The sequence below is a fragment of the Miniopterus schreibersii genome (assembly GCF_964146895.1).
Source record: "Miniopterus schreibersii genome assembly, chromosome: 3".
Lineage (NCBI taxonomy): Eukaryota > Metazoa > Chordata > Mammalia > Chiroptera > Miniopteridae > Miniopterus > Miniopterus schreibersii.
Window position 1 is genome coordinate 53,193,053 of NC_138103.1, and position 22,640 is coordinate 53,215,692.

The 22,640-nt window shown below is 35.3% G+C and overlaps 1 protein-coding gene across 1 annotated transcript in view; it reads left to right on the plus strand.

Moving 5' to 3' along the window:
• Nucleotides 1-22,640, plus strand: part of ELL2 (elongation factor for RNA polymerase II 2) — a 74,912-nt gene that overhangs the window by 11,742 nt on the left and 40,530 nt on the right. The window contains exon 2 of the mRNA XM_081132742.1: nucleotides 4,406-4,453. Coding sequence (XP_080988868.1) covers nucleotides 4,406-4,453 — 48 coding nt within the window. The remainder of the gene's footprint in view (nucleotides 1-4,405; nucleotides 4,454-22,640) is intronic.

Sequence of the window (22,640 nt, forward strand, 5' to 3'; positions counted from 1 at the left end):
AGACTCATTTATCTCTTCCTCTGAAATGAGGACTAATGATGCGTTCTTACCACCCAGGGCTGGTTTTAGGAGGTTCACTTGAGACAATGGGTATAAAAATGCTCTGTGCATTACAAAACTATGTTAACAGAAATTATCATTTTTGTTGAGTAATCAAGCAATACAAATAGAATGATAAGCATATCAAGAGGTTAGGTTCTAAATTCAGTGATAAGGCAAAAAACTGGATAAAGTCAAAATTACTCTTGAAAGTTTCTAAGTTGATGTAAAGCATAGTTGTACTTTTTCGTCTATACAACCCTGAATAGTAATCTGTAAGGTATATAATGTGTATAGTGTGTACCCATATATAAAGAGAACATGGCCAAATAATTTTATTTTTTTAGCTGAGCATAATGCAGATAAATACTTGTAAGCTAAATATGTGCTCCTCTGTATCATAACAACTAGGAGTAAGACAACCTATGAACAAATATACCCCCCAATGTAGTAGTGTCGTAGACACAGGCATCTGGAAAAACAACAGCTAACAGGAGTTAACTCAAAGTGGGCATAAGTCAGAATTAGCAAAATGGTGATAGCAGTGTTTTGTTTGGCCTGAAGAAGATTTAACTGTTAAAAAATTTGAATCCTTTCTAGGTTGGACATTTATTCTTTAGGTGTTCACTACTACTTGTTGCTTTACTCCCTGTCTCACATTTACCTGCCTTGTGTTATTAAACACATTGAGTCTTTCATTTCTGCTATATCCAAAGGAAGGCCTAGCTGGGGAAATTAATCTTAAACCTGAATGTTAAGTGAGTGATTAACATGGATTGGCAAAATGTATTTGGGAAGGTATGCCAGGTTGAAGGAACAGGAAGGAGTTAGAATAATAGAGAAGAAAATGTTCACAAAACAGACAAAAAGGTTAACATGGCTGAGCCACAGTTTGGAGGAAGTATAGGATGAAATTGGTTGGTCCTGTAGAAGGCTGGTCTGTTTTCTATGTGGAGGAGTTTGCTTTGCTTTGATGGAACCCACTGCAGGCTGTGTAACATGCTCCAAGTGGTGTCTGAGAGAGCTTCTGCTAGCTATTTGAATGATGAGCAGCATTTGGAAGGAATTGAAGGAAGGGAGGAAGGCCTTTATCTAGGTGCTTGGTGATAGTGGCCTGAAATAGGCAGAGGCTTTCAAAGTAGAGACTAGGAGCTTAATTTGAGGAAGTTTGGGGCCGACTGGCCAGAGATGATGGTTGGGAGCCCTGGAACCACCTTTGCTTCATTTTTCTTTAGTGCCTGGTAGTCAAGCTTTCACCACATTTTATCATTCTTGGGAATGTCTGCTCATTCCACCAACTCCTGTTTGCTCCAGATGAAGTCATACTAATTTAGGCCCTTATCATCAGAGTATTTATAAATAAAGTATCCCCTGGGGCTGATCTCTAATCCTTTACCCTAGCCATAGTCCGTCTATCTCCATCTTTCCTACACATGACTGAAGGAGCTACTTTCCCTGAAACACTTCTTTCAACAACTTGCTTTCTTGTTCCAAAAATTAGAAGAGCCTCGGATTGTTTATCAAGTCAAAGGCCCTGCCTGAAGGGGTAATGGAGGAGATTAGGGTAGAGTTATTTCACAGGGTGATGAACCTTTTGAAAATCCCAGAGGTCTGAAATTTAAATTACTGTCCATCCTATTTATTCTGTAGTGGGTAGAAGCGAAAACTGAAGACAAATTTTGAGCCCAAGGAAAGATTAGACAGGGATTTCCAGGCCCAATTCTTATCCTTTGTGTAGTGTTTCAAGTATGAAGAACTCTGTACGCACACAGACACTTGTCCTGTACCCCCATAGTAGTACTCATTCCTGTCTCCTTGCTTTTCTGTTCAGGCAGGGCACTTCTCCCTGGAGTTTGTATTTTCTAAATTGCTATCCAAGATCCATCTTTTCCGCAAGACCTTTGGCTTTTTTAGTATATTTTCTAACCCATACTCTTCTCTCCTTTTTGATAGTTCTTACTACACCTCCTGGTAGTACTTAGCTTAGTATTTAATAATTCTCTAATGTTCCCCAACTAAAATGTGAACTCTCTGGCATGAAGGAATAGGCCCCCACACTCTTGAATCTCCCATAGCAGATGTGTGTGGAGCACAAGGTAGTAGAAGAAAAGCAGCATAGCAAAATCAGAGGATTGAGTCCTGGGTTCTGGTCCCAGGTTAGTTAGAAATAGGGCACATTGCCTGTGGGGGATGGGCATTAATTATATTATCTCTGGATTCAGAATTCTGTGATTCTAGTGGCCTCCAGTTGAATAATAGAATATGGTGGGGTTGGTGAGAGAGGAGACTATAAATTAAATGTAAGGTTGTGAATCTAGAGAACCAAAAAGATAGAAGTAGCCTTGATTAAAAAAGTAGGAAAGAGGTTCCAGTTTAGGGGGTAAGGTAGGGTGGTTTAATGTTTTCCAGTTTTGTTGTCATTGAGAATTTCTAATGCATAATGTTTTAGGCAGTTATCATGGAGAGATGCAAGTTGAGGAATAGAAAAGAGATGCAGAGTCATTCCCTAGCAGACAAGGTGAGCCTCCAGGAGGGAGTGGATCTAGAAAGAGGAAAGGGAAAGGTACTAGCTTTTGAAATGAAAGGCATGATCTAAGAGCTAGGAGGGCTGGTGTCCCTAAATGTAAAGAAAACAGTGATAGCCAGTGGACAAGTGAACAACTTGAAAATTGAGAAAAATTAGCATTTATTTGACCAGGAAGAATAGATGAACTTAATAGAGAATTTCAAATTTCATTGGTGAGCTGAACACAGCTTCTGCGTTATAAGGAGTAAGGGAGGTGAGTGTAACCAGCCTCAGAGATGTTCAATGTTTGCAATTTGAAGGGAAGCCAGGAGGCAGGGATGATGGAAAATTTATTAAAACTGAAGCCTGTACGATTGTTACCCAAATTGTAGGGCCACCTTACTTCTACAGGAAGAGAGGGCTCTTCTGTGCTTCTACAGGCACGTTGCCATTAGTTCAGTAAGAAGTCTAGCTATGGAAGGTAGGTTTGGGTAGGGTTTTCTCTCTATAAGGAAATCCTAGCATTAAATCTACATTTTATATTTTCATAAAGACCATGAATTAAAATGAATTGCTACTAAAAATTATTTTAAAATTTCAACCATTATATTTTTATCTTCCCTTTTTAGAAAACCCACTTCTCACACACCAAGAAAGAAATTTGTTACAAGTAGTACTTTGAGCCTGCTGATTAAAGTTAAATGATCATTTTAGGGTGGTAAAACAATGACAGTAGTATCTATTATAATGTTTTTCTAAAGATGTTTATCCATTTATATAAATAATAATAGAATGGTTCATGTTACCATGTGCTTTTATATCCAGATGACCTATCTTTTAAGAAGTATTCATCCTTCTTTCTCTTTAGTTTATTGTAATCCTGATAAATAAACTTTTAAATCTGCAGAGAAGTTTTGGAAAGTAACTGAAAGTAGTAGGTAATGTGCAGTGGTTGAAGGGAGGGGCACATGGGCACCTGCCTCTGTATTTTTATTGGAGATCAAGATGAGAACAGAAACCACTGTTTCTGTTTTTGTGCATTGGATTTGGATATAAGGGTGTGAAGAATAGTTTATAGTCTGATATGTTATAATTAAATGTTACCCATATCTGATTTCCCTGTGAATTTCTGTTAACAATTTGGAAAAGCATTCCCATAGAAAAACATACCAGTAACTTTAGGTATAGGAAATCATGCCTGAGGCTATGGTAGATATTTACAGTTTTAGCTTTTCTTAAAATATTAAAGCTATGAGAGCTCATAATAAAACAAAATATTGTTCTAGAAATTATAGCATTCTATTAGTGAGAATCCTGTGAGAAAATTGGTAACCTATTTGACCCTTAACTAAAAACTAATCTCTGGTAAAACGTGAGAAAATAGAAACCATAGTTCAATCTCAAATATGTTAATTTTATATTTCTTTAATTTTTAAGTATTTCTTTAATTTTATATTTCTAGTATCCTGTTAGGGTTTTGCAAAGTTCCTCCAATTATCTCTTTCGTATCTCCACCCCTTTTAAAAACATATGAAGAAACTAAGCAAGAGTATGTTTTTCAGTGTAAAATTGAATTAGTATACTAATCATATTTTTGCCAAATCATATCGATCATTTTCAAAAACCTGATTAGCTATACTGCCGAAAGATACCTTTGATTGTATGATTCAGAGAAATGTCAATAGTGCGCTACTGTTTATTAAGGCATCTTAATAAAATGACATGTAAGCCTAATATAATGAAAAGGTATTTTCACAGACTATAACACTGACCAAATGCACAGATTTAAAGTTTAAACATTTAATTCTGTTTCACAATAATCAAGTTTAACCTATTTGTTTCTTTTATTTCTTTTAACAGAATTTAATTCCTTTTCGACCTTCAATTCAGTTCCAAGGGCTCCAAGGGGTGAGTACTCATTGATTTAGCAAGAAAATCTATTATTCTCACACAGTTATACTTCTTAAAATTTGTTTTCACCTGTGCCTCTTAATGTACCGTCACTCATATTTTGTGAACTTTGTGATTAAATTTAAATTTCTGACACCTTTAAGACATTTGAATTACTTCTTTTCTCAATTTATTTAAAAAATAATTCAGCCCTAGCTGGTTTGGCTCATTGGTTAGAGTGTTGGCCCTCAGATTGCCGGGTTCGATTCTGGCCAAGGGCACAAACTTCAGTTGTAGGCTTGATCCCCAGCTTTGGTTGGGGCTTGTGTGGGAGGCAGCCAGTCAATGTGTCTCTCTCACATTGATGTTTTTCTCTCTCTCTTCCTTCCACTCTCTTTGAAAAGCAATGGAAAAACTATCCTCAGGTGAGGATTAAAAAATAATAATAATAATAATAATTTAGATATACTTATTGACAGTACTTTTTCTGAATTATGGGTAATTGCATTTTTTAACCATTTTACTGAAATATAACATACATAAAAGTATTATGAAAATGTTTTGTTTACCATAATTAAGTCATAAGGAATTAGTAATTTCAGGCAAGTTCTGATTATGTGATTGTTTTGTGTTTTTTGTTTGTTTGTTTGTTTTTTAAATATATCTTTATTGATTTCGGAGAGAGGAAAGGAGAGGGAGAGAGAGACAGAAACATCAATGATGAGAGAGTCATTGATCAAGCCCACAACCCGGGCATGTGCCCTGACCGGGAATCGAACCCCGATCACCTAGATCCTAGGTTGACGCTCAACCGCTGAGCCACACCCGGCGGGGCACTGTGTGGTTTTTTTTGTTTAATCCCCACCAGAGGATATTTTTTTCTGTTCCTTTTCAGAGAGAGTGGGAGGAGGAGAGAGAGAGAGAGAGAAAGAAACATCGATGTGAAACAGACACTTCGATTGGTTGCCTCCTTCATGAGCCCCAACCAGGGCAGGGGATTGAGCCTGCAACCAAGGTACAGCAGGTGCCCTTGGCTGGAATCGAACCCGGGACCCTCCAGTCTGAAACAACGCTCTAACCACTGAGCAAAACCGGCTAGGGTGTGATTGTTGTTTTTATTAACAACAATTCTATTTAATTTCTTTGATTGTACATACTAGGAAATGAAATGTATAAATAGAAGATTGAGTTTTTCCAGTACACAGAATAAACAAAGGGTTCCGTTTGATTGATGCATTTAAAAACATAATGAATGACAACTAATAAAATGCACCTATGAATTTTGTATTTATAATAGATGATAACCTTTATAGTAGTGTCAGTATTATATAATTATTACTATTAATATTTAATATTAATAAATAGGCTCAATCATTCCTTCACCTAAATTAATATGCATTTCTGAATTTGTCTCTATACTGGCTATAGTATGGAGAATTGGAATATCTGTAAATAGATTTTAGAGCTATAGAGAAAAGGCAAGTTGGGGGGGAGATTATATTTCTGCTTTCTGTAAATCTACATGCTTGTGACTTTTTATCATTTCACAAAATGTAAAAATTCAATGTAAATAAATCCAATCTTTCTAAATGTTAACTTGAAAACAAGAGCCAAGAGATTAATTATATCATTCAACACCAACTAGGAATACTTTTAAATCTTGCGTAGTGAGCGCTAACTTGAAAGAGATGTTTGTATGTGTCAGGGCTTTGCTATATGATAGCTTTACAAGGACATCCTTTTTCTCCCCCAGTTACTGAGTGCATATGAATGGGATCCTAATTGAATTTTGTTTTATAGCTTTTTAAGTAGTCTTTAGCACATGTTGATTGCTGATTCTATTTTTGAGGTGTTCATTTCCGTTGTTTACTTAAGGCTTGAGTTTTCTGGAAAATTTTAATGGTATTAATAATATCTGAAGGGATGTTCCAGAGGCAGGCCCTAGTCCATGTGCCCTGGAAGGTTCCATAGATTCAGTAAAGTGTTATGTCGAGGTAAGAAATGTCCAAACCTGTAAGAATTTTTATGACTTTATTTGAGCCAAACTGACGACAGTTGCCAGGAAGCAAAATCTCAGTGGATTGAGAAAATGCTCCAGAAAACTGCAGTTTATTTTTATTTTGAGTGTATGTTTATTAAAGCTGGGGACAGTGAAACAAGGAAGGCTTAGCATAGAAGAAGCAACTGGAGAAAGCCTAAGCAGGGCTGCTTTGGCTCACTGGGAAGTCAGAGGAAAGGGAGCCTTGGAGACAGGTTCCAGGGGTCAGCCCAGTATGATCTGCTGCTGCCCATTGCTCCCCTGGTTGCAAGTCTTGTGGGGACCCTTAGAGTTTTAGGAGGTACATGCCTGAGGGAGAAGAAAGGTGTGGGCATGCTCCCAGCTGGGAGAGTGAACCTAGTTTTACCACTTGTTTAATATATCAGAATCAAAGGGGAAGATGTAGGGGGTTAAGTGAAATTCATTGGTAATAGGTTAGGGAGATGAGAGAAAGCAGAGCAGAGCAGGAAATCTCTGGGATTTGATAAAAAGTAAAAGGAATAGACATATCTTTTACATAGGTGGCTATGTTAACAATTAACATGATAATAATAACAATGAGGGGCTCTGTAGTCTCCTGCTCTGGTGGGAGATTGTGCCCTGAGGGGTCCGGAAAAAGGAAATTAACCCAGACATTCCAAAGGTATGTTATCCTAGAGGCAAAAAGACAATAGACAGGCTCAGTTAAGGTAAAGATTGACCTTTGTCAAGAAAGATACTGGTCTTGAACATGACTCACTTATAGATGGAAAGTTTTAATTTCAGAACATCCTATGTGGTTACTTTAGGTCTCAGAGTTTATAAGGCCCACCATGCAGGCCTCCCCTGAGCTTGTCAGGTTTATATGTGGCCCCTTTTTCATTCACAGTTATCAGGGAGGAGAGAGCAAGACCTAGGAGAGGAGAGTAAGGTTTGAGCTGCTTTTCCCTCACTAGCAGCTGTCACTTTGGGGTCTGCTGCTTCCCTTAATTCTCTCTCCCAGTTGGAATGTGGAGGCCAGGGCAATGCAAGTGAAGAAGATTTTCTTAGGCAACACCAGGTTAGACTAAATAATGAAGAACCAACATGTACAGACTTTCAAACTCTTGATTCATGCAGACACATGTAGCTTTTATCAGTCTTAAGGAATATGGTTTTCTCTGGTATACCAGTTGTCCCCAGGCCCTAGGAACCATTGGAAGGCAGGCAATTTGTATTTGAAACCTTGGTAATCCTTTTCTGAATTCTCCTACCTACTTCCTCCAAGCTTTTCTGTCTCACTTTCCCCAGTTTTTGCAAGCTCCATTCTTTCTACCTACTCTATCCTCACCAGAGTACAGTTCACTGATAAAAGTAATTTGGATATAAGTGACTGACAAGTTTAAATCTAATGGGTGTTTGAATTTTAACAGATAAGCCTTTTAACCCAAATGAATGGTTATTGGGTTTGGTAGAGTGGAAGGTGGAGGGCTGGGTGGAGAGGAAGCTGCCAACTGACAACTGGGATACTTGCCCCTACCTTGATTATTCCGGGTTCTGTCTCCTTGACCCCTCCACCCCCCACACACTTTTTATTATTCTAACTGGGAACAAAATATATGGACTCAGCATTGTTTCAGAGCCTGCAGCTGCATTCCACCCACCCCTCCCCCTCCCCTTTGCCCAGCTTTCACCAGCCCTTTGGGACTTAGTAAAAACAAAGAATCATTACAGGGGAGAGAGTGGATTGGCACAGCCCACAGGGAATACACAGGGCCACGAATGTAAGGGTCTTCTGTGCAGTGCTCCTCTTTGTCTGGAGAGGCATGATAATTTAACATTGCCTATGCTGATTGCTTTAGAAACTCTTAAGACTTGCACTTAGAATGTTCCTGTGTGGAAAATGTTTAGGACTTTAAAATGGAAGGTTTAAATTTAGTTCCCACAAAGATTACTTTTTCTTAATGAGAAGTTTTAGCTGTCTTTTAATATAGTGTTTCAGAAACTTTGAAAAATTTCCTAGAAAGGATTTGGCAAATCTAACAAATTTACAAGTTTTACATCAAACGTGATTGAAAATATACAACTATTATGACAATATTATATGTAGGCATATTTGAAGCATAACTAAAATGTTGCTAAAATATCATTTTACAAGTGAACATTTAGTGTTAAATATATATCCTATTTCTCTGATGCTGAGTACTGCACGGTTATGTTCTTGTTACTAATTATAGGATTTCCTCCCTAGTAGTGTCTTTAGAGGGTCAGAATTTGGGTCTTGGCACGTTAGCTTTTAAGCATACTTACTTTTGTGCCTGAACATGGTCTCCTAGATTGAAATTTTCTTCCAAATAAATGCAGAGTGAAATATTAAACAAAGTATAGCAGTATACTGTCAGAGAATAAAAATTCTGAGAATCATTGGTTGCCTGGATTTTTATTATCACAGTTTGACAGCGGCTTTTATAGCATAAAAAATGTAAATTGTGTCTTTCACAATTCATTTCACCCCTTCCTTTTAGAGGAAGAGGGTGCTCAGGGAACTGAATGGTCATTGAAGACCTTTTATGGAAACAGAAAGAGGAGGAAATATCTGTAGGAGCAGTTGATTGTGATTTCTGAACTTCTGTATATCAGGAGCTACATAAATCAGCCAAAAATGCCTTCCTGACTTCTCTGAAGAGTATGGGTCAACTAATTATCCTTACAGTTTTAATCCATACGTATGATGCTCACTTACTAAAGATTTCCTAGAATTATACATTTCTTTATACTATTTTAATTGGACAGAAAATGTATCTGGTAGGATTCACCTCAGTATTGAGGTGTTCAAGTTACAACATTCAGAGGAGTGTATTGGTATAATACACCCAGCTTCCAAAAGCTACATCTTTATTGTCAGATAAGCTTTATACAAATCAGAATAATTCTGTCTCTCATATTTTTAACTGAAATATGCTGAAAATGTGGCAGGTAGAAATTTTCTCAAAATATGTGCCCCAGTGCAGTTTTAAAAACTAAACCCTGTATTTTTATGTTTGCTGAATGTTTCTTGTCTAAAGACACACATTATGGAGGCAGACCTGTAACTACACTCCATTCCGCCTGGGTAAAGTTCTCCCCACTATTACTGCACAGCTTTAAAAGGAAAGGTGCTGGAAGCCAGTTAAATCAGTATTTTAAAGTAATGGCAGTTGTAAATGATGAAGTTATCTACTAACAATTATTTTTCACAATAAACTGTGATCAATGGATGTGCTAATAGTTTTATTGTTCTGCTTGTTTCTTATTAGTGCACATTCTTTTAGCCCCTACTAGTGGCAAGTACTTTGTTAAGTGCTTAGTGTGCAAAGAAAGATACAGGGATGGGTAAGACATGGGCTCCACCCTCAGGGCACTCAGCCTGACAAACATACAGACTAATACTCAGAAAAGAATTAATGTAGAGCTTATCCAGAACCCTCCACTGCGAACTTCTGTAGAAACGGGAATGTCAGGAACAAGGCTTATGTATGTATTTCTTATTTGTATGAATCAACGTTTTAAACAAAGATTTCAGTAGATGAAAAATATTGTATCTTGGCAATAGGTGTGAAAATTCCAGAAGGCCTATTAAAATATATGTGCACACATACACAAAAAGGTAGATCTGTGGTATATTTATAATTCAGACAAAATCTGAAATGGCAAGGTTTTGTGCAAAAAATATGGGGCAACATCTGCTGATGTGTGGCAGCCTTGCAGAGTGGACTTGCCTGCAGGGACTCACGTGCAGGGAATGATTGCCCCAGGGCAGTGAGAAATAGTGTTAACCTTGTGACAGTAAATGGGATTCCAGACCCCTGTATTAACTCAGTATTTGCCATGAGACTGTTGCTCCAAAATTCTAATTTAATTGCCTACTTCAGACTCAGTAATCCCAGAGGCTTTGGAAAACAGAAATTAGTTTCATGTACATAATTTAGAAATTATTTTTAAGAAAAGGACTGAAAATAGAAAATATTTTCTATAAGTACTATGTAGTGTCTCCTATAAAATACTGAGTCACACACACTTTTCCAGGAATAAACAAGGAATTAGCCAGCCAAACAAGTTTTAAATGTATGTCTTCCTAAAAGGCTCAGTGACCTGAAGATTAGTCAGCATTTAACTGCTAACTTTAAAGGCTTTGAATAGTGCTATAAAACTCTTGCAGTAGAGTCATTGACTCTAAAGAACAGAGGTTGGATTTTTCTTCTCTTTCTTTTTTTTTTTAACTTCCAAACTTAGCAAAGCATTTCAAGTTTTTTTTTAATTGTTTATTTTCCTTTGGCAGGCTGGGAAGAAGATTGGGTCTGAAAAAACTAAATTATACAGTATTTGAAATTAGTAGGCAATTTCAGCCCACCTGCAAATGCTTCCTACAGACTACCCTTCTCTAACCTACTTGATACCTGGGAAGCAAAGATAACTTTCAGCTTGAAACAGCAGCAGGGATAAAAATAAATCCCCAACACTGCCATCCGTTCTTAGATGATATGCCTGCACTCTGACTGCTTTCCCTGCTGATTTTGGTTTGGCTAGCCCACTGGTTTTGCCAACAGTTGTGTTTAGTCAGTCTGCTCAAAGGTTGCTGACTAACAGCTAACTTTATACATCCTGCTCTGAATGTAATTAATAGTAGAAGGATGTTAAAATTATATCCTTTTGTAATGGTAGTTCTGTTTTAATTTTTTTAATACTACAGTGGCTGACATGTAAATAACATTTTAATATTTGCATTGAATTATAACTCTAACCACATGTTAATTTACTAAGGTATCAATAAAATAGAAAATTATCTAATTGGAAAGAGATAGTTAACTTTGGAATATATCAAAGATTATATTATATAGTATATATTATAATTTTATGTATAATATGTAATATATAGCAAGTATAATTATACTTGTATATGTAAAATCTCATATTTGGCCAGCAGAATGGTCTAACATTCTAGAAATTCATATTATCTCATTAATTGAATCATAGCTTTGAGCTATTTGTAAATTGACCAACTTCTCTATTTTATGTTGCCACACTCCTCTGTCCTTGTCTTTCTGGATAGGAACTAGCCGCAGGGTTTCTCAAGGAGAGCAGTGAGCTAAATTCACCATCTATATCTTTACACCTCAGCCAGGTACCACTACAGGCACTAGTGACATAGGCAACCCAGCCTACCCCCTGCCCTGGAAGAGTGCAGAATGGTGGAGGGTTGGAGGGTGTGTGGTACCTGGGGAAACTATTTCAAAAGTACTCATGGACCACAGCCTCACACAGGCTCCGTGTGAGCTGCAGCAGATGAAGCCTCCCAAAACATGATCAGGAACAGCAAGTGAAGGTGAAACCATCCTGCTCTGCCCTTCACCAAACTGCACTCACTTTGGAAAGCAGCAACTGGAACTGTTATTGAAATCTGTAGCTGCCACAAATACTATAAATTGCATTCTTAGCAATGAGTTAAGCTTACTATCTTCATTCAGTAAACATTATGAACACTCACTGTGTACCACGCACCATGGTAGACAATGCCTAGACAGAGGTAAATGGGACCTTGAAATACCAGCTCTTTTTTCTGATTGACATCATCTATTTGTCAATAAAATCTGCCAGTGATGCCTTTGTTTTTGTTTTTTTGTTTTCCACCTAAAACTGAAACTTGTGAAGCTGAGTCATCTATGTTACAGACATTGTCACTTTAATATAATTAATTTAAGCTTGGAAAACAATCTTTTTATCATTCTATAACACCTGTGGTTCTTATAAGTAAACCACCCCTAAATTTGAACCATGAGCATTATTTAAATATCTTTTGACCTCTTACTATGTGTAAGGCCCTACCCTAGGTACACAAGATGAGCTTATAAGAGCTTTCTTAAATGGAAGTCAAAATTTAAAGCAGGAAAAAACAATTTAGCATAGTATCTCCAAGCCCAACATCTTATTTCAAACAATATTTAACACACAAACACACACACACACACAGAGGGGGAGAGAGAGCAAATGCTAGATGCTATTGATTTCAAGGTGTGTTTTCTTTTTAACACTGAATGTCTTTGGAATTGGAATGCATCTCATTATCAATGGCATCTTAGTATTGTGTCATAGTTTGTCAGCATTTTATATTATGCAGTGGAACTTAAAATCATGAATTGTTTTACAATTGCTGGCATCTTAGATATAATTAACTACAGCAATGCAGTGGAAGTAGAGAGAGTTCCTATGTTCTGCAATTAAGAGTTTGTCTAAATAGAATCTCTTCAATAGTTTTATTTCCTGACCCCGCTCTTGACTAACCTGCTTCTTAGCTCAATATGTTAAATAATCTGGAGAATTTATAGGTAAGGTATATTTTTATAACCATTCTTACATTGTGATTTAAACTGGAGGGAACAAAAGTATAGAATTGAAATGTACTCAAATTTGGTTTTTTGCTAAAAACCTTAACTTATAAAAGTAACTTGTTTCCAAAACAAGTTCAGAAGAAAAAAGTTACTGATTTAAAGACTTGAAAAGCCCACAGTCTTGCTTTGAGGCTAATGAATTTTCCCTTATCAGGCTAATAATTTTCAAATCTCTCTTGCCTTATAAATTAGTATACTGTATTTAGCATAAATGCACAATTATCTGTTCTATTATTTTGTATGTAGATTCCAATTATTTTTCAATATTTATAGCTAAAATTTATTATTATATGCTAAGAACCCTTTACTAAGCACTTACATCTATTATTCTCATTTAATTCTCACAAGAATGCCATAAAACAGGTACTCCCATTTTGCTGATGTGTAAACTATGGCTCTCAATTTAAATTACTTGCTGCGGCTCACACAGTTACTGAGCGAAGGAGCCTGCACTCAAATCTAGGCACCTGATTCCAGAGTCTGTTTTCATCACTATATTGATCCACCTGCCTACAATAAATTTTCAGTGAGCATTTTATTCATTCTTACACTCACATAAACATTTGTTAAGCACCTAGGAAGGGGAGAGGGATGATCAGGCAGGTCTCAGAGAGGAGGTAATGTTTGAGCTGAGGTTTGAAAGGTTACCAGGAGTTGGCAGATCAAAGAAGGAGGAAAATGCTTTTCAGGCTTATAATTCATCATGAGCAAAGTGGTAAACAGGTGTGGCAAATATTCCCACCTTCTTAAGGAATTTGAATTGCACCTTAGAGATCAGTGCTTCTCATCTATAAAATCTCCCTGGGGATCTATGATGAGGTCTGGAAATCTGGACTTCAAAATTTTTCCACTAGGTTTTCTTATGATTGCTAGGTTCACTGTGATAAAGAATATGATAAGAATGTCATATGTATAGGAATATATGTACATTCTCTTCTCAGAGGAAGGTTCATAACTTTTATTATTTTCTGAAAGGGGACCTCTGACCTCCCCAGTAGGAGAAAACTACTTGCAGTAGGTGTATTCATTAAGAAACAGTTCATGAGAAGAAAAAACATTTTACATTGTGATCCTTTACCACATACAGGTGTACACATTCACATAGGTAAAACACAAGTTTCATAGCACAAAATTTATCCCTTACCACTGTACTCTAATATTTTCTATTCTATTTCATTTTAAAAGAATCCTGGTCACAGTCCCCTAAGTTAATGTTGTGCTAAGAACCATGTCTTACCTTCCAGTGGGTCGGAAGCTGTAGTTTAAAAAACACTGCAGGAGATTATCATCCATTTAAAAAGTTTTAGCCAGTGAGTCATATAGTTAGACTTAACTATATGCAATTTAACATGCTTATCCAGTAAGCTACCTTGACTTAGTTATTCTTTATATATGGGAAGGAAGGAAGAGGAGGAGTTAAGGATGGCTCCATATATATGACGAACATTTGGTTGGATAGTGAGGCCATTATTCAAGATCTGAAATAGATGAAAGAACAGATTGAGGCAGGAGACATGGGGTGTGTTTGGTTTGGGACATGCTGTACAGGTGTTCAGGTAATACACCACACCTCATTCTATCAAGATGGAGCTGTCCAGAGGCATGGGGATTTGGAACAAAAGGGTTTTTCAAGAAGCAACACCAAAAGACATTTAATAGGATTTAATTATACTTGGAAGTCCAGTAGTGAGAAGAAAAAAAGGTGTATTTACAAATGGAATTCTGTTATAAAGTTATATTTAAGGCTCCCCCCCCCCCCGACTGTCAAGAATACTGGTTTACCTGTGAACACTTTTGAGAGTTGGTACTTTTAATTACTGACACTTAGGGAATTTGCAGCTCCTGTTGCCAAATATTGTTCACACTAATTAAGAACAATGGTAAGCTAATAGAGAAATTGGCATATTGATGCAATGGAAAAGTAAAATACAGTGATTTAGAGCTCTGTGCAGCATGGTAGTTAAAACTCTAAGTGCGCAGAAGACTACATATGCTGTGACACCATTTTTATAAAGTCTAATAGGAAAAATCAAACTATGTTGTATAGGTATATACACATGTGAAAAATTATTAAAAACAAAGAATGATAATTGCAAAAGTTAGAGAAGTTGTTACCTCCAGTACAGAAAGGCAGGCAGAAAGGCTAGGAGAGGAGCAGATGGGTAGGTATATTATTGCTGATGTTCTATTTCTTAAGTTGGGCGGTGAGTTCACAGGTGCTCATTATGTCATCAAGCTTTATAACTATCAAGCTGTGTTTTTTTTGTAGAAACAAGTATTACATAACTTAAAGTTTGTTTTCATTATGATTAACTTTAAATGTAATTTGTCATCTTCATGGATTAAATGAGGAAAAAAACCTCAAAATTTATCAATAGATGCCCAAAAGGCATTTAATAAAAATTCAATATTAAATCTGGATTAAAACTTTAGATAAGTAAGTAATAGAAAGAAGAATTCTTCCTTAACACATTAAAAAAATCTTTGTCAAACTAATAGCCAGTTACCATATTTAGTGCAACAGAAATATTCTTATTGTTAGCAATAAAATACACATGCCCACTATCATCTCTGTAGTTTAACATTGTTCTGAGAATGCTTAGTAATGTTATGGAAAAGAAATGAAATAAAAGCTATAGATAATAGATAAGTGGGAGCAAATTTGCCAGTATCTGCAGATAATCCAAGTGACAAGGTTAAAAACTCTAAAAACATATAAGAGTTTCTTCAGTAAGGTAGATGGTCAGTTAAGAAATAACTGTTTAAAAATCACTGGCAGCCTAATAGTAAGAGGATAGAGTGAAGAGAAGTTTCTTTTAAAATGGGAGAAATCATCAGAATGATTATATAGGGTGAACCAAAAAAAAATACACACCCACTTTGAATAATTATAAAGGCCTTGTTATTAAAATACATTTCATTTTTAAAATTGAGCTATCAGCTGTTAAAATGTGTACACATTTTTTTTGAGATGTATATTCCACATAAAAGGAAGATGTGATATTTGGCTTTCTCTTTCTGACTTATTTCACTCAGTATAATGCCCTTGAGGTCCATTCATGATGTGTGTGTACACACACACACAATTCCTTCATCCATTCATTGAGAGACACTTAGGTTTTTTCCTATATCTTGGTCATTTTAAAAAAATGCTGCAGTCAATATAGGGGTGCAGATTCTTTTCGAATTAGTGTCTTCATTTCTTTTGGATAAATACCTAGAAATGGAATTGCTGGATCATATGATAGTTCTACTTTTAATTTTTTGAGGAACTTCTGTTTTTTGTAGCGGTTGCACCAATTTACTTTCTCACCGACAGTGCACAAAGTTTCCCTTTCTCCACATCCCTCGTTAGAATGTGTTATTTCTCGTTTTTTGGATAGTAGCCATTTATTTAACAGGTGTGAAGTGATATAGTGCATTGTGGTTTTAATTTTCATTTCCTTGATGATTAATAATGTAGAGCATCTTTTTTTGTACCTGTTGACCATCTGTATGTCTTTGGAAAAATGTCTATTCAGATTCTGTGGCCATTTTTAAATTAGATTGTTTGTTTTGCTATAGCTTTGAATGAGTTCTTTATATATTTTGGATATTAGCCCCTTATCAGATATATGATTTGCAAACATTTTCACAAATTCAATAGATTAGGTTGCCTTTTAATTTTGATGATAGTTTCCTTTTCTGTGCAGAATATTTTTAGTTTGATGTAGTCCCATTTTTGTTGCTTTTGCTTTTGGTATCAGATTTAAAAAATTACCAAGACCTATGTCAAGGAGCTTACCACCAATATTTTCTTCTAGTTTTATGGTTTCAGTTTTTACATTCAGTGTTTTATCCATTGATTTCATTTTTGTGTATGATGTAAGATAGTGATCCAGTTTCATTCTTTTGCATGTGACTCTCCAATCTTCCCATCGTTTATTGAAGAGACTATCCTTTCCCTATTGTATATTCTTGGCCCTTTGTCATAAATTAATTGACTGTAATGCATGGATTTGTTTCTGTGCTCTCTATTCTGCTCCTTTGATCTGTGTATCTGTTTTTATGCCAGTGCCATGCTGTTTCAGTTATTATAGCTTTGTAATATGGTTTGAAATCAGGGAGCATGATGCCTCCAGCTCTGTTTTTTTCTTTCAGATTGCTTTAGCTATTTTTTTGTTGTTGTTTTTTTAATGTTCCATACAAATTTTAGTATTGTTTGTTTCATTTCTGTGAAAAATGCCATTGAAATTTTGATAGGGATTGCATTGAATCAGTATTACTTTTGGTAGTATGCACATTTTGACAATATTAAGTCTCCCAATTCATTGGCATAGAATATCTTTTTATTTATTTGTGTCTTCTTCAATTGCTTTTTTAAATTTCCTTTTCCTTAATGTCTTCTTCAATCAAAAGACATAGAGTGGCTGAATGGATTAAAAAACAAGACCCATATATATGCTGCCTACAAGAGACTCAGGTCAGATATAGGAGCACACAGAAACTGAAAATGAGTGGATGGAAAAAGATATTCTGTGCAAATGGGAACCAAAAGAAAGCTGGAGTAGCTATACTTAGAAAGAATAGACTTTAAAATGAAGACTGTAATAAGAGACAAAGAAGGGCATTATGTAATGACAAAGTGGTCTATCCAACATGAAGATATAACATTTGTAAAATTTACCCAACATAGGAGCACCTGCATAAGGGAGAAATAGACAGCAATACAATAAGAGTAAGGGGGCTTTAATGCCCCACTTATATCAATGGATAGATCATCCAGACAGAAAATCAATTAAGAAACATCAGCCTTAAAGAACACATTGGACCAAGTGTACTTAACAGATATTTACAGAACATTCCATCTCAAAGCAACAGAACACTCATTCTTTTCAAGGGCACATGGAACATTTTCCAAAATAGATCACATGTTCGGCCACATGTCAATAGGTCACCTGTTAAGTCTTAATAAATTTAAGAAGATTGAAATCATAGTAAGCATCCTTTCCAACCACAATGTTATGAAACTAGATATTAATTACGTGAAGAAAAGTGGAAAATTCACTAATGCGTGGAGGTTAAACAATATGCTACTGAACAACCAATTGGTCAAAGAAGAAATCAAAAGAGAAATAAAAAATACCTTGAGACTAATGAAAGTGTAAATACAACATACCAAAATTTATGGGATGCAGCAGTTCTAAGAGGGAAGTTAATAGTAATAAATGCCTACCTCAAGAAAAAAAGTGTCTCTAATAAACTTTACACCTGGAGGCACTAAAACAAAAAACAAAGCCCAAAATTAGTGGAAGAAAATAACAAAGTTTAGAGTAGAAATAAATGAAATAGAGACTAAAAAGACAATAGAAAAGATCAATGATACCAAGAGCTGGTATTTGAAATGATAAAACTGACAAGCCATTAGCTAGACTCAACAAGAAAAAAAAAAGAAGACTCAAATTAAATCAGAAATGAGAGACATGTTATAACCAATATCACAGAAATACAAAGGATCATAGGAGACTACTGTGAACAATTAATTGTATGTCAACAAATTGGACAAACTAGAAGAAATGGATAAATACCTAGAAACATACAACCTACCAAGATTGAATCAGTAATCAAAAACCTCCCAACAAACAAAAGTTAATAGTCAAATGGCTTCACTGGTGAACTCAACCAAACATCCAATGAAGAATTAATACCAGTCCTTCTCATACTCCACCAAAAAAATACAGGAGACAGGAACTCTTCCAAACTCATTTTATGAGGCCAGTATTACCCTGATACTAAAACCAGACAAGCATGCCACAAGAGAAGAAAATTATAGGTCAATGTCCCTGGTGAATACAGATGCAAAAGTCTTCAATGAAATTTAGCAAACTAAATTCAGCAGTACAGTGGAAGGATCATACATCATGATCAAGTAGAATTTATTCCTGGGGTGCAAGATGGTTTTTAACATCTGCAAATTAGCCAGTGGGATACACCACATTAACAAGATGAAGGGTAAATAATATGATCATCTCAATAGATGCAGGAAAGGCATTTTACAAAATTCAACATCTATTTGTGATAAAAACTCTCAACAAGGCTTAGAGGAAACATTCTTCAACATAGTAAAGGCTATGTATATGACAATCCACAGCTAACAGCACACTCAACAGTGAAAAGCTGAAAGAAAGCCTTGTCTCCAAGATCAGGAACAAGACAAGGGTGCCCATCCTCACCACTTTTATTCAACATAGTTTTGGAAGTCCTAGCCAGAGCAATTAGGTAAGAAAAAGAAATAAAAGGCATGTAAATTAGAAAGGAAAAATTAAAACTGTCACTATTTGAAGTTGAAATGATATATAGAGAAAACCCTAAAGACTGTAAAAATAATCAAGCAAAAAACTGTTAGAACTAATAAATGAGTTCAGTAAAGTTGCAGGATACAAAGTCAATACATAAAAATCTGTTGTGTTTCTGTATACTAATAATGAACTATCAGAAAGAGAAATTAAAAAACAATTCCGTTTGCAGTTGTATCAAAAGGAATAAAATACTTAGGAAATAAATTTAACCAAGGAGGTGGGAGACCTGTGTACCAAATGCTGTATATAAAATGTCATAGATGGTTATTTACTAATGATGTATATTTATTTACTATAGGTATATCTATATTTACTATGTATCTATATATTTCCTAACTGTGTTCTAATTACATAAAATAAGTTTTTTGAGATACCAAGTTTAAATATGTCAAGAATCCAAAAGAAAAATTGAATATTCAAGGTTTAAAAAACAGGTTGACAAGGAAAATGGTAAAGGCAGGTCTTGGGAAGTTATCTCTAGCTAGACACCAGCTAAATATTTTGTTAGTCAACTCCTTGGTAGAGTTGCTTTGTCATCTATCAGTGGAGAAAGAAAATGTTCTCCCCATCTGTGATCTTTTTCCCAAGTAGAAGGAAGGTACAGGCAGAAGTGCTGGTGTTATCAGTGGCTTGGGAGAAGAGGCTGCTTTCCTTTCTGAGTTAACAGCTGACATTTTGGATTAGGGGTATTGTGACTTTCCCTGGGGATGGGTCAGGTCTAGAAAGTTCAGATTGTAGGGATGAAAATTAATAGTCAGTTGAATTTTAAAAGTTAAGGTTCTTAGGAGCTGGAGGTAATAAAACAGAATGCAGTGGAGAACTGATTGAGGAGAACTAAATTGGGCCCATGGCATTAGTGGATTGGTATTTAAGCAGCCATAGTAAGAGAACAGTCTTTTATGATACTTAAGAGTGTTTAATAATCACTCAGTTGTGTTAGGGATATCTTATGTTAGAGTGAGAATATAAGGCATAGCCATACTGATGAATATATTAATACTCTACTAATCAATACTAAGAAATTCTTTCTAATGACTAATCTGAATGCCTTTTAGTTTTTTCTTAATCTAGTTGTGTTAGTAATTCAGAGTGTGTTAAAGTCAGCCTTTACAGATTAGGAAGGAGGGAAGGTACTTGAGGGTGTTTCATTTCCACTAAACAATAAAGATGACATGTTTCCACAGCTGTTTGAGAGTTTTGTATTTTACTAAAGAAAAACCTTATACTAGGGATATTTGGTGTTTGTTTTGCTTTTATTTATTTTTTTTTAAGGAAGATAATGTTCTGCTCCTCAGAGAACTTGAATAAGAGAATTAATTATGAGTCAGGATTAATTTTGGATAGTCTTATAGTATTTCACAATTTCTGAGTCTGTAAAAATAATTTTTTCAAAAACATATAAGGTGATTAAGTCATGAAGAGCAAATATCATAGTGAAAACTTAAATTCTAAGTATTTTTTTAACGCAAAAATTGTTTTTCTCATAGAAAAATAAATGAATACACATTTGAGAACTATAAAAGTACATACAAGAATAAAGATGAATATTAAATGTCCCTAACAGTGAAAACCAGTTAGTGTTGGATTTCTTCTAGTCTTTTTTTCATATTCACACATACCTTTTAAAAAACTGCATTCATAGTGTATTTACTGCTTTTTTATATACTGACTTTTCCATTTAACATATATCATGAGAATTTTCCTGTCATTAAATAATAAAAGCTACTTTTAAATAGCTACCTAACATTTCATTTTATAGATGCACTAGCATTTCTTTAGCCATTACCTATTACTTATATAGTTTCTATGTAACTAATGATATAATGAACATTCTTTTTGTGTACATCTTTATTTCCATTTTTGATTATTTCTTCAGGCTAGATTCCTAGATGTGGCATTACTATGTTAGAAGGTCTGAATACTTTTTTAAAGTTATTGACAACTGTCACCCAGTTCCCCACCCACTGCCACCCCCACCCCCAGAATGCTGCTGCTATTTCCACTGCTGTTTTAAGTGCCTATCAGGACATGTTTCCTCTGGCCAGTATTGAATACATGCTTTTTAAATTTCAAACTCATTTATTTGATAATGTTTAAAAACTGACAGTGTGATTTACTTGACAATATCTGGCATCGGTAAAATATTACAAAATGAAGTATCATCAAATGTTTTGCTATCTTCATTTGATATTGCTAGGGGTGATTTTAAGTTTTTAATTTGTTGGTTTCTCCCAATATAGTGGGGAGAAGTTTTTATTTTAGTAATTCATGTACTCTCTTTGAAATAATTACTCAATTTCTCTAAGTTTTTAAAATAAATACTCTTTCTCTAACTTTTTACATATTTTGCTATTTTGTCATTCCATTTCTCTTTAACATTGTCTATGGTCCTAATAATTTAATGCTTTTGCGTTTCCACCCTTATCTTTAGGTGCCTGTCTTTTTAAAAAAATACTTTTATTGATTGATTGATTTGAGAGAGAGAGAGACATTGATCTGTTGTTCCACTTATTTATGCATTGTTGGTTAATTTTTGTATGTGCCCTGACATGGGATCAAACCCTTAACCTTGGTGTATCAGGACAACACTCTTAACCAGCTGAGCTACCTGGCCAGGGCTGCCTGTCCTTCTTAAAACAACATTTCAAACTTCTCATGAAGCCTAGTGATAGGGATATCTTTTTTATGGGGCAATGAAGTGACTTATTGGCAAGGGGATAAAATGTTTTGCTACCTCATATAGTTTCATTGTTCTAGAGGAATCCCAAGTGTGTGAATCAGCCTTCTAACAGGATTAAATAACTATCTAAAAGATAATCAAGCAAATGCTTTACAATATGAATTATCCAAATACAGTAATTACTTTAGCTGTCTAAATGTAAACCATTGCCCATCCTTTGCCAACCTATTTCTTTCTCTATTTAAAGACATTGGTTTGATGGCTTTACCAGCAGCTCACGCATACTATCCTTAAAAATGAATCTTTTGAGTTCTGTATTTATTATAATCATAAAGCAGTTGATCTAAGAGACTTGACAGGCCCTCTTATTTACATCAGAAGGGCCAATTCTCTTAGAAATCAGAACTGCTGGGGTTTTTTTCTTTTTCAGTTACCTAACCCTAACCCATTATGTCCATCCATATTTGCTTTATATATTTAGGGGCTCCTATGTTGGGTACATAAATGTTTACAAGAGTTATATAGCCTCTTATTGTATTGATCCCTTTATCATTATGTAATGTCCTTTTTTTTATTATAGCTTTTGTTTTAAAGTCTATTTTGTCTGATATAAGCATTGCTACCCCAGATTTTCCCCCCCTTCATTTCCATTCCTTTCATTTCAGTTGGTGTGTGTTATTTGATCTGAGTTGGGTCTCTTATAGACAGCATATATATGGGTTTTGTTTTCTTATCCATTCAGCTATTCTATATCTTTTTATTGGAG